At 31.5% G+C, this 13420-nt stretch overlaps 1 protein-coding gene and 1 long non-coding RNA gene across 2 annotated transcripts; one reads left to right on the forward strand and one right to left on the reverse strand.

Annotated features, from left to right (window-relative positions):
• The first annotated feature begins 406 nt into the window (after positions 1–406).
• LOC137806436 (uncharacterized) lies at positions 407–1821 on the forward strand. Its single transcript, XM_068606558.2, has one exon. The coding sequence runs from the start codon at positions 542–544 to the stop codon at positions 1673–1675; it is 1134 nt and encodes a 377-aa protein (XP_068462659.1). The 5' UTR covers positions 407–541; the 3' UTR covers positions 1676–1821.
• Positions 1822–2072: 251 nt separating this feature from the next.
• Positions 2073–3926, reverse strand: LOC137806437 (uncharacterized). Its single transcript, XR_011080344.2, has 3 exons — positions 2964–3926; positions 2678–2753; positions 2073–2544 (listed from the first exon to the last, which is right to left on the reverse strand). It is a non-coding gene; the product is annotated as an uncharacterized LOC137806437 (long non-coding RNA).
• Positions 3927–13420: the final 9494 nt, after the last annotated feature.

A 13420-nucleotide genomic window follows, 5' to 3' on the forward strand; every position in this document is an offset into this window, starting at 1 on the left:
AACTGGTTGTTTTAATTTTTTAATTTCAAAACTTTGTTTATTTTATAGTTTTAATGTAACTGAACATTTTCAGTGATGTTATTATGTGAGGTGAGTGGTTGAGACTGTTTTTTTAAAAGTATGAATAACATTGCTTCTTTACAAAGTAATTTTAGTGAAATATTAATACTATAATATATTTTAAAACAAAAAATTAAGTGATTTTGAAATGTGGAAAGGGGTAATATTTTTTCAATTTTATTACGTTGGCACATTATGAATACCCAGTGGGCCAGGCCCAGGTTAGGTTTGTGGGCGCCGTCAAAGTCAAGAAACCTAACCCGAATTGACGGTTTTTTGGGGTAGAGCTGAACTTAGGGTTTTGTCGAGTTTTCCTTCGTCTCCTCTCAATCAAACAAATCTCTCATAAACTTGGAAAGCTTAGTAATTTAGGAGACAGACAACGTTTGGTGGCTGCAAATTGGAAACAGATACCTAAGAAATACTTTGTTTGTTCCTTGTCGCAAAACAAAACATTGATTCGTTTTAGTTCACAAAACTTATGCAATCTCTCAAGTCACAACCTGCTTTTTCATCTTCTCTTTTCAATCAATTCTCCTCTCACTGTCTCACATCCTTACTCTCTTTCTCAACCAAATCTCATTGCCTACACTTCAACCAAACCACTTCCATAATTGATTACCTAAATTCCAACTTCCAATTCTCCTCAACCCAATCCCTTTATATTTCGAAATGTGTTTCAAGGGGCAGATTACCTCAAAACTCCTTACCAGTGCTCACTTTTTTAAAAAAAATAGGCTTTTCCCAAACCCAGATTCTCTCTGTGATTCGTCAAAGACCCCAGATACTGTTTACAGATGTTGACAAAATCTTGAGACCCAAAATTCAGTTCTTTCAGCTGTCTGGATTCCAGGGCTGCGAGTTATGCAGCTTCATTTCCAAGAATCCCTCCATTTTGACTCATAGCTTGAAGAAAACCTTGGTCCCCTCAGTTGAAGCTATTAGGAAAATTGTGTGCGATCAGAAAGATTTTCTTCTTGTGTTGCGCAGATGTGGCTGGATACTCCCAAAGTACAAAAGGTTTATGGACAATGTCGTCTTCTTGGAGAGGTGTGGCATTCTTGGGGCTCATCTTGCATTGCTACTCAGACTTCATCCAAGGCTTTTCCTTGCACACCAGTCTACTATTGCAAACAGTGTTTCTCGAGCTGTAGACTTGGGTTTCCGTGAAAATTCAAGAATGTTTGTCCATGCTATTCATACATTAAGTTGTTTGAGTGATAAAACATTTGAGAGAAAGCTGAAACTAATTAATTGTTTTGGGTTTTCCAAGGATGAGGGCTTGCAAATGTTCAAGAGAACCCCGACTTTGTTTAGAACATCAGAGAAGAAGTTGAAAGTTGGAATGGAGTTCTTCTTGCATACAGTTATGCTGCCCAAGTCAGTCCTTGTTCATATGCCTAAGATTTTAATGTACAGTATGGAGGATCGCGTGCTTCCTCGATATAAAGTCTTCCAGTTGTTGAAATCAAAAAATCTTTGCAAGAAAGTCCCCAGTTATATTTATGTGTTGTGCTTGTCTGAGGAGATGTTCTTGGACAAATATATATCACAGTTCAGAGAAAATGCAGAGGAGTTATTAGTAGCATACAAGGGTCACTATCTGGAGGAATAATAATATCTTTAATTCTGTTTTTTACTCTTGTTTACAGGAAGCTTTGGGCAATTTGGGACCACAACCATTCAATCATGTTCGTGGTTATGGTTTTTTATCACCTTGAGTTCTTTCATTACCCTTCCAACTGAGATGAGATACTGAAATTTTTTGATGGCAACACATTCTTTGTCGCTCACTTTCTTCTGTTTCTCCATTTTGTTCTATGCTTCAGAACTGCAATCTTTTGTGAAAATCGCAGAATGTCACAATATGGTGGCAAATGTCCAGTTATTAATTAAATAAAAGTATACCTGTTTTAGCAGCAAAATAATGAGGTGCATTTTAGGGTGTTTTACTTGCATTTCCATCTTCTAATTGTTCATCTCCTCAGGAATCAACAGTAAGTATTTGAGAATTACTCATAATGCATGTCTCTGTTTCATTTGCTTAGGACCAGTTATTATTTGTGAACCATCATTTTACATTGTGATCGCATATTTAAGTAATGTGTTTCTTTTTCTTATATTCTCCTACCCAAGGTTTTGAAAAACGGTATGCAACTGTGCTTTCAGCTGCAACATCAATGTTTTTGGAGTGTATGAGACTGCAATTATAGCCACATTAATTTGTAATTTCTCTCGATATAAAAATATGCAACGAAACTACAACTGCAATAATTTAAAACCTTGCTCCTACTAAAAGAGAGGCCACAACAGGGTAGTACTGACATCTTTCACCAGCAGACTGCAAATTTTACCCTGTTAATGTTTTCTTCCATTGCATAGTCTTCTCTGTAACGTTTTTTTCCTCGAGGAAAACATTGTACTACTTTTATTATGTTGGATGCAGTTCTTTTTCAGCTCAATCAAAGGATAGCTGTAACATTTCTGCAGACGGCCATAGTACTATCATTATCAACAGGTTGAGTGAATTTTCAACAGATTTTAACAATTGCAACAATTTTGTATTCTATATTATCTTCTTAAAATTTTAAGATTATGTTAACCTTTACAACCTGACCTTATATTTCCATTCAGCATGAACTGTTGATGCCTTCTCATGTGGCAACAGCATTGGTCGCCAAGTTCCCTAGCCTCTGCAAAACAGGTGCATGGACAGTTTTAGCATTATCTCTGATCCAATTTATACTATGTAGTGCAGAAGAAGAAAAAAATATACTCATGCTATGGTTACATATAGAGAGGCTAGGCAAGTTCGGTTCTAATCACCCTTGAATCCGCAAATTGAACCTAGACATAATATATTGGATCCAAGATGATAATGAGTTACTTACAATTATTCTCACCTTGTTCTGGTTAATTTGGCAATGTTGAAATATCTGGTGTTTCAATACTGTGAAAACTCCAGCGACTCAAGAAACATCAAAGGCAATGAGTATGATATGTCTTGCGCCAAAAAAAAAAAGACTCAAGAAGATCACCCGTCAGTTATATATCAAAGGAAATATTGATGCCCTGGAATAAAAAAGGTAAAGGAACATGGATATGGGTGGTGTTCAGAAACAGGACAAATTTTGGCTTCTGCTACAAATTTTAAGAATAAGGAGATGAATCCTTAACAGAACCGTGTCGTTTGTTATGGATTTCACTGTTAGCAGCAGATTTGATGCTTCATGGAATCACAAACAGAGGATGGATCTCAAGTACATATAATAAAATAAACACGAATCAATACGTAACGGTTTTTTATCAGCAAAAATAAATAAATACATACGAATCAATACGTAACGATAAATACGAATCAATACGTAACGGAATAAAAATAGCGGAAAATAGAGTGTGTAAATTTGTTTGACTAGGTATTAACTTGAACTCATCATTACATGAATGCGTTGCCTCTACGAAGGAACAACGAAAAACAATAAGAATATGATTCTGTCAAACAGAACAAAGAATTATGTCAAAATTTGTAGCAGTTGAAGCCTCTTTGACTCCGGCGCCGCCGTTGAGACCGCCATGGGAGTGGTTGTCGGAGGGAGATGGAGGATGGTAGTACTTGCGGCCTGTTTGGGGACAGTTAGAGTGAAACCTTGCGAAAATCCTGACCCCTTGGTCAATAATCTCCACAAGCTTCCCCATGCCGCGTAACCGTTCTCAATCAAACCCAAAAACCACACCCTCTTTTCCTTTCTCTCTTCTCTGAATTTCTCGCGGAGTGAGAGAATAAGAGAAGAACGTGCTACAAAAAGACGAGAAACATGAAAATAGCAGAGAGACACAGAGAGAGACAGAGATTGTTGGTTGTTTTCGGAAAAACTGAGTGTCGTTGATCTATATATAGTTGCTGATTTTCTCACCCACTTTCGGAGCAATGGCGTTCCTTTTTTCCTTCGTTTTTTAATATTATTTAGGGTTTGTGACGGTTGACTAGTTGGGTTTGAACCGCGTTTTTTTATCTGTATGTGCGTCCTATATTTGACTAATTGCTTTTCTTTTTCTCTCTCAAAATGCTTTTTTTTTATTCGGTACCTTATTTTAATTATTATTAATTAAGGGTTGTAACCGATTGAATTGCCGGTCGCGCCAGGCAAGTAAAACGTAACTTAGGTTGAAAGTAACAGAGGGTTCGTAACTAACAGGTTATTTTTTCAAGACTTGTAGTGTGTTTTGCACGATATTTTTTGAAATTTTGGTCAAACTGAAATTTAATTCTCATTAACTCTTTCATACTTTGTAAACCCATTTGAAGATTTTTTTAGTTTCCTTGGAATTTGAGGTTTGAAAAATATGTTTGGTCCGTTTTTTATTTTTTATTTATGGATTTATGTTTCTCGAACATAATATATGTCAAAAAAAGTCTATCTCCTTATTAAACTCTTTTTTGACATGAGGTGGTTTATTTGTTTTTCTTGACCATACTTTAGGGGCTTCCAGAAGAGCTTCCTTCTCTTCTCCATAGGATAAAACTAAGATGTCTCATATATCTTTAGCACTTACCATAGTCTTGACCTTAGTCAACTTATTATGTAAAGTGTATATTAGAATACTCTTACCTTGGCATTCAACTTATATGTGTGCTTTTTTCATAGGTAACTTACCATTGCCATCTAGTAGAGTAAAAATTTCATTCTCAATAGCATCAAGCATATCTATGTTGTTATATTGATGAACAATAATTTTGAGTTTTTACTCTTCATACTTTTCTTTAACAAACAGTCGTGAACGGTTGATGACACGACCTTTAGACTGTGTTTGTTTCTTGGCAGAAAAAGGCGAATAAATACTATTTATGATAAAAATTGAAAAAATTCACCTAATAAAAACAAAAAAAGGCACGCAAATAAAAAAAAAATTCCATGCAAAACTTTTTTCGCAAAAGAAATTTGTATATATATATATATTTAATTAATTAATTTTAATTTACTTTTTTACCTTTTTTATTTTAAACTTAAATTACTATTATTTTTATTTAAAATATAAACATTATAAAAAAATAATTATTATAAAAAACATAATTAATCATATTATATATAATAAATTATAAATATAAATAATAATAAAAATAAATATATTTTTTAATGATTAAAAAATATATTTATGTAGTAATTATATTAATTAAAAAAAGTAAAGATAAAAATAATAATGTTATTTAATATAAAAATATTCTTTTACAAATATTTATAATTATAAATATTTTAATTAAAAATAATTATAATTTATAAATAAATATATCAAATTAATTTTTAACTAATTTTAAATATAAGGAGAAATTTGTAAACTTACATTTTTATCAATTAAAAAATATATAATTCAATCACACTCATCACATCATTCACAAACTTTTATAAACTTTCCCCACACTTTCCACTCTATTTACCTTAATCCAAATACCTTGAATTTCTTTACACTTTCCCTTCAAATCATCTCAAACCCACTCACTCCTTTTCGCTCCCTAATCCAAACAAAGCATTGAAGTCCATAGAAATAACAAGGATTTTTTTCCTCTAGTATTGTTAAGAACTCACCCAGAGGTCAACTCTAATACCAACTATAGAAACACTTGATTCTAAAAGGTTGGGGGAGGGAGTTTATGGAGCGAGAGACTCAATTCACATTGGATAAAACTATAAGATTAACAAATCGTCCACTACTGAAAAACTCAATCGTCTAGCAAGAACAAGAGAAACAAAAAAGCAATAATGGTTAAAACAAAATTTGAACTACATCTAGTCTTTCTTAAGTAGGTTGCTTAATAAGTTCCAATAATCAAGAAATTTGATTACATTGAGTACAAAAATCTCTCTAGGTTATCATGAGTGCATAAACCTCTTTGGTTCACAAACCTCTCCATGTTATCCTTATGAATCTCTTCCAGATACTGAGAACTCTCAAAGAAAAAGACAACACTCTCAGAGTGAGCACAAATTAAGCTCACAAATGTATAATTTCACAAAGTGAAGAATTTACAAAATGTTATCACATAACTTGAAAGACTAGACACTCAAAAGTTGATAGATTGTATAGTTCTTTGCAATTTTTGTTTGTATGTGACTTGCATATTCCTTGTATGTAACACATAATGGTCTAGGTGATGTGGCACTAATTGTCCAAAGTGCAACTGTATATTAATTTTCGTCACCCTATGTAATGCAGGTCTCATATTGCTATATTCTTTGATTTTCCAAGTGTTTATAAGCTCAATGCTTCTCCACTTGTTGCTTAATTGTGTGAGTGGGTAGTGGGTCGTGTTTCACTCTTTGACTTCTCTAATGGAGAGAGCTGCACTTTGACTCTGAAATTAGGATTTTGCCTCCTAGTCAAACCTTAATAAGACCCAAGTTAAACCCACTTGTGCCCTTATTTTTTCTACACAACAAAATTCCTAATTCCAATACATTTTTCCACTCTATTTTTTTTTACAACAACTACTCCTATACATTTTTACAAAGCTAAGAAGAAGGAAACAAATTCTTCAGATGTGGATTCTTCCACCAACAAAGCTCAATCTTCTCCATTATTCTTAGCCCAAAGTGTGGTGGCTGGATGGTCCTCCATCAGACCCTCTCTCTTGAGAAAGATTTGTCCTCAAATCTGAATGATGCTTAGGGACTGCCACCTTTATTTATTAATTTTGTGTTATTTCCTCCAGGATCATAGATCCATGTAAAAAACATAACAAATAGTATTAAAATACAAAGGTATTTAAAGAAAATATCAAAACAAGGCCATTTGTTTTTGCAAAAAAAAAAAATATAAAAAAAGGTTGGGCCTTTTCTTAAAATATTTTTGTTCACTTTGTGTTGTCAATTGCCCAAGTCAAGCAATATCACTACAAAGTGTTGTTTTTAGGATTTTTGTAAAGATAATTTTTTTTTTTCAAAAGAAGAGTTCAGAAGCATGCATACCTTTCAAGAAGTTTCCTTTCTAGGTTGTTTGGACTTTTCTTTATTTTTTTTCTTGTTCAATTTTTTTTATTTATTTCACCCCCTCTCACTTGTTGAGGTATGAGATGAATCAAAATTATTTTACTTCCTTAATGATTGAAAGATGTTTTGTTGGTGTAGTGATGAAAGCATTTTCTAGTGCCAGACTCATATTTTTTTTAAAAAACTTTTTCCTAAGTTTCAGGAGAGAAACTTGATAGGTATCCAATTCCAAAAAAGTTCTTGGTGGAGAACCTAGGAGAAGCATACTACCAATTTTTAAGTTACTTTCAAGAACAAAAAAACAATCTCATATGCAAGTTCATTTCCAAAGTGAGTATGGGGGGGGGGGGGGGGGGGGGGGGGGGGGGGGTGTTGGACATCTAAAAAATCCAACCTATGTGTTTGATGAAGCCTTGATAAAGACATTCTGCCTTACGTGTCTAGGTAGTCAAGTTTTTTGTGTTGTCTTGTGTCTGTGAATTATCTTTTGTTTTATGAGATGATGAATCCAATAATTTTTTTTTGAATTAGTTAAAACGTTTTTTACAACTGGTTTTTAATTGTTATTTTTGAAAAACAATTGATTAACACTTATAGATTTTTATCTTTTTGGAAAATATGCTGAAAACATATTTTAATATGTTACATAAGAAGTGTTTTCAGTTTCTATTATTAAATGTGAGGAAAAATTGGGATTGAGGTTCATCCTTCTTATTCTTTTGTATTTTGATTGATATTGATGTTCGTATAAAATTATTAAGAGAGTCTCCTAAATATCGATTCATTGCATATTTATAAAAACTCTTTATCATTATGATTAAATGTTGATATCAATTAACATTTCAAATTTATTCATAACATTCGAATATGTTAAGCATTATCATTTAGGTCAGAAACTTATAAGTACTTTTCAGTCAAATCTAATGATCAAAGTCATGGTAAACAAGCTTTACGAATAAAATGACAATACCAATCATCAATCAAGAACATAATATTATATTAAAATATCACCTCAATACATAAGAGTTTGAACATATTACTCCCAATCCCAAACAGTATAATTAGCCACTCATGTTGACCATTATAGGCATGGAAAGCAAGAAAAGAAGATGCATGGATGTTTCTCCTTGACGATTGCCTCCTCTAAGTGACTTCTCGCCTGGGCGAGTTGGACGAAAACAAGCCCAACGTCTCTAGAATGATCTCACTAGGCAAGATTGGGCTCACTTGGGCGAGATTGGGCTCGCTTGGGCGAGATCCTCTGGGAGGCTTCTGGCTTAGGCGAGTTTGAGTGAGTGTTAGAGCGTTCCAACTTTCCTTTTTTGTCTTGTATATTCACATTTTGCCCTTTGATCTCCATTTTTTATTAGAATCTTGAAATTAACACAAATTTGAGAATAAGTCCTTCTTATTCATATTATAATAATAAAAATATGTAAAAATATTTAAATTCATAAATTAAGGGTTAAGTTATATTTATTTTATCAATAAATATCCATAAATGTCTGTATTTTCATATGAAATATTACTGAAATGTGACACTTATCAATGCTTAAGTTAGTATTCAGAATCTAACGATTGAGAGTAATAAATGTTATTGAATGTGGACCTTTGCCTTATCCTGAAGTGTATACTTATAGGATCATAGTGAGCCTCTAGTATTGAGCATGTTTTAGCACAAGTTACCGAACTAATCTTAGTGTTAAGATGACTTTCCGTACAATGATTACGTTAATGACGTTGTACGAATGGATGGTTCTCAGTTTCTCGATGGGTGTTCAAATCTATTCATGGATGGTTTAGGTCGTGCCACTCGTGAGGTACTTAATCATAGATACCGACGGTACATAAGTCTAAGACTAAGACTCAGTTATTCCACTCACTCCCAAAATAAATAAATCTCTACTCAACTTAAAAATATAACAATAATTTTAATATTACAATAAAAATGATAAAATATGCATGTACTGTATTTTATTATTGCAATACTATTGTTTAGAATTCTTGTGGTGCTTTATTTAAATTTGAATTTATTTGCTTAAGCTAAAATTTAAACTCTCTTAAATCATATTTTTATTGCATATTTAAATAGAAAATTAACAAGCTTTGAGTGAATATTCAATGTATAAGTGAACATATACTACACTTAAGCAACTAAACCCACAAACATTTCTTCAAACGTTACATACTCATTGTAAGTGATACTATTTGATGTATTCACTTCAACGACATTTATTTATTTAAAGCGACCAAATTCATGAACGTCACTTCAAATCATTGTACACTAATTAAGAGTAACATCATTTAACATACTCGCTTGAGAGTTTCAAATGATGACCAAATTTGTGAGTCATTTGCTTAAGTGTGTCATAGCAGTGAAAATAATCTAAAGTAAAATGTTTTAGCTTCTCTATAAGTAACAAATATTATCGCCTGCAACAAAGTGCTCCCATTTTAATCCATGTATTTTTCATTTTATACAGAATCACTTTAAGTAATTTTTTATTTACTAAAGCGATTTTCATTTTGTGATGAATCTTTCCATCATAATTAGTGACAAAACAAAATGTTACTTCCTTAATAATGATTATAATGAGAAAATAAGATTTTGTGATAACAAAGATAATATTACAATCTCAGACAAACTCATATTCGTTACACTAATTTTGTGTCACTACATCACACTTCGTTACAAAATTTCTCCCAAAACTTTTAATGAACAATTTTAAAATGTTTTTGTGAAAATAACGGCAACGAAAAATGTTTATTTTTAATGAATAAGGACACAACAAAATTAGTTGTTCAATCTATATAAAAGAATAAGATAAAATCCCATAACAAAATACAAGTAGCTTCTGTTCCAGGAATGAGTCTAGAATAAATATTTATAACCGTAGAATATGTTTTCATTAGAATAGTTTAGCTACATTAGTGTCTCTCAAACAAACATTGTCATATAAATCATATTTATTATTCAAAACCTTATATATTGTAAAACATCAATTATTTTTTTTTTCTTATTTCATTAGTTTTAAAATCCATATACCTAATTACCTCATTTCTTACTGTGAAGAAAAAACAGAGAAGGAAAGAAAGAAGATGTGGACATAAGAGAGCAAGAAAAGGTGAAACACATGACCCAAAATGAAACCATAGAGCCGACATGAACATGAAAATATATGAACACATTGTTGTGAAAATTGTTGCACAATCACAGAGCTTATAATCCAGAACATTCTCTTACACCTGCTTGTCGTATTGGAGTAGTTTAATTGTGTAAGCCATATAAGCATCTAAGCATTGTTTGTCCCAACTTGGTAACACAATAATGACATGACTTGCAAGAACTACTCAGCCACAGAACCAAGATATAGTTGCTAAGCTTTAAATTTATGCCAAACATTTCTATTTCATAATAAATAAAATATTTTATAATTGTTGAGAGGATAAAAATAATATGATAGGATATAAAATAGTTGTTAACCAAATTTAAGTTATCAACTATATATAATATTTCCATGAAACCAAATTTAAATAATAATAATATTAACCATGATATGATATAAAAGGACATCTGGTTTAGTGTTTAGAGATGTTCTCACTCTATGTGAGGAGCAGACAAAAAGTGATATTCAACCTAACATAAATTTAATCCATTACAATGTTTTTATTTCCCCAAATAAAAATTGTAAATAATTTTTTTAACTATAAATTAAAATTATCTTTAATGTAACAATAATACTATAAAATATTTTTTTTAAAAAGTAACTTATAATTAAATTCATTTACAAATAATAAAATACTACAATTGTTTTTGTGACAAAAAAATATATTATGTTGAAAAAATAAATAATAATTAAATATTATTATTATATAATTTAAAAAATCAAAGGAGGAAAGGCTCACATCTATGAATACTTTCTTCTTTGGGTCCCAACTTTGATTTTTCAATTCAAATGTGACCTTACAGGAGCTGAGGTGTTGATGCTTGTAGAAGAGAATTATTTCCACACGAATAGTACCTTTATGATGGTTTAGTCACTACTTTGCTAACCATGCACGTGGACTTCACGTGAATGATTGGGATTACATGCATAATACAAATGCTACAAGTGTGCTTGTTTTATGTAGTTTTGAAATGTAGATTGTCTATATCATGTGGAAATATGAATTATATATCACCATTAAATACTATAAAATAGTTATCTATCGTTTTATTTGTGAAGTAAGATTAAACTTAAAGACGAAGAAGTGTTAATGTTTATTTGAGTTTTCCTAATTTACTTATTTCTTTAAAATTATTGAAAAAATAATTTAAGACAAAAAATTGTAAATGATATAATAATGAAAATAATAAGTAAATCTTTTGCATATATATCTTGCAAGAGTGCTAAGTTTACTTATAATCAATATGCAAATCTGAATCGAGTTTGGAAACAAAATATTTGGAAGAGAAGTGAGAATGAGATCTGAAGCTGAACAAGAAAGAAGATATTTACTTGATAATTTGAAATTGAGAAAGAAAATATTTAATAATTGTAAAATAATATCCTGAGGCAGATTTTAAATAAGATTTTAAATGTGATTTTGTGCAAAGAAAAGAAAATTATAAAAGTGAATTATGAGGAAGAACAATTATTGCTTTTTGCATCACGTTTGCATCAAGTTTCATAGCTTAATAACTCTCTTAAACCTAAATTTATTTTTCCTTTGTAATTATTTCGTTTTGCCTGCACATGGAAGGCTAAACTCCTTTGGGTTAATTCTCTTGTGATTTTGCAATGAATGCTGAGGCTTTTGTTCAATAAAGTTTTATTCTTAAAATTGTCTATAGTAGTTTGTGTTAGAAGGTCTAATCTTTTTGAATTCTAGTTTTTTTAAGGAATTATTTTTGAACTCTTGTTAAGAATTCAATTTTCTCCTTTAATTAAAACTCTTAGTTAGTTCACTTAACTCTAACCAATCTCTTGTTCACTTAGTTCAAGAGGCAAAAGATAAACATCTCACGAGAATATGCTCAGAGACAAGTGAGATATTGAATACGTTAGTAGATACTTATTTTGCTGATAATATTTTGTTGAATTTGACTAACGCTTGTTTGATTAAGTTTGACATCTATGTGAGAATTGAAAGAGTGAAATCTTAAGATAATCAATGAAGATTTTACTACAGAATGAACTTGAGAGTTAACATGCTTTCTTTACTATTTTATAATCGCCAATCTTAATTTTCTGCATAACAATATCAAACTTTGTTTTATCTTTATTGTTATTTCTAACCTTTTGCTTGTAGATAAGTTTTGAAAATTGATTGATTGATTCACTATTGAATTCGTTAGAAGATGACTTGGGATCATCTGACCTATCTATACTATCATCTCTTTGGTGTTAGACAACCTATCATTGGTTAGACGGTCTATGATGGAATCATTTTAATTTAACTGCTAAACAATAAATATCAACAAATTCTATGTTGACCCACCAACCAACATGGACGAGCTTCACATGGAGCATCATGATATATCAGGAGAGAGGAGAACTCTGGCATGAGTCAAAAGACGAAAAAAGTTGTTTCTACCTCTGTCCTAAATACCACAAAAGCCTTTATGAGAAGGTATGTTAGTAAGTACGATAGTTACACTCCTTTGAACATTAGTTGAGATGTTATTATCTAGGAGGTGGTTTCCATGGTAGACAAAAGAAAAATCACCAGGACCAAGTGACTCCAAAGCCTGAGCAAGAATAGAGGAAGAAACCTTGACAAAATCTAAATAGCGACAGACAGAGGGACGATCAACACTATACTAGAAAGATTTTTTGGAGGAGGAAACTCAAGTTATACAAGGAAAAAACATTTGCACGATATAAATTCACAAATTGACGAGTTGAAAAGTGTGTTTAAGCTCGTTGTTTGGGTTCATAAGGAAATGAGGCAATGAGGTTAGTATAATCCTTGAGGGTCTAGATAATATCATCCTTGAGCAAGCCATCCGCTTCACTTTTGATATATCCAACAAAAAAAGAGAGTATGCAACTCTAATTGGTGGGCTGAAACTTGCTCAAGAATTAGGTGTGAAACAATTAAAATGCCAGAGTGACTATTGGTTTATAATTTCTTATTTTTACCGACTTAAGCTTCAGAGAATCTTCTGCAGATAAATCTCCCCTCATCATCTTCAATAAATCATTTCTGAAATCATAATTCGACTTGTAAGACAAATCACATCCTTCCATCGCGGTAGAAAAACGTTCCATTATGGTAAGAAGAATATGTAATTATCTATTCAATTAAATAAGATTTAAGTTTGTGAAAGATTTTTAATGAGGTGTCAATTTTGAAGAGAGGAAAAAGAAAAGATTATTTGAAGTGTTTTGTAG

This window comes from Phaseolus vulgaris, chromosome 3, assembly GCF_051622355.1.
Source record: "Phaseolus vulgaris cultivar YP4 chromosome 3, ASM5162235v1, whole genome shotgun sequence".
In the NCBI taxonomy this organism is placed as follows: Eukaryota; Viridiplantae; Streptophyta; class Magnoliopsida; order Fabales; family Fabaceae; genus Phaseolus; species Phaseolus vulgaris.

What these genes read in the sequence shown, in the direction of transcription:
- LOC137806436 (XM_068606558.2), top strand. Translation starts at nt 542, where the DNA reads ATGCAATCTCTCAAGTCACAACCTGCTTTTTCATCTTCTCTTTTCAAT.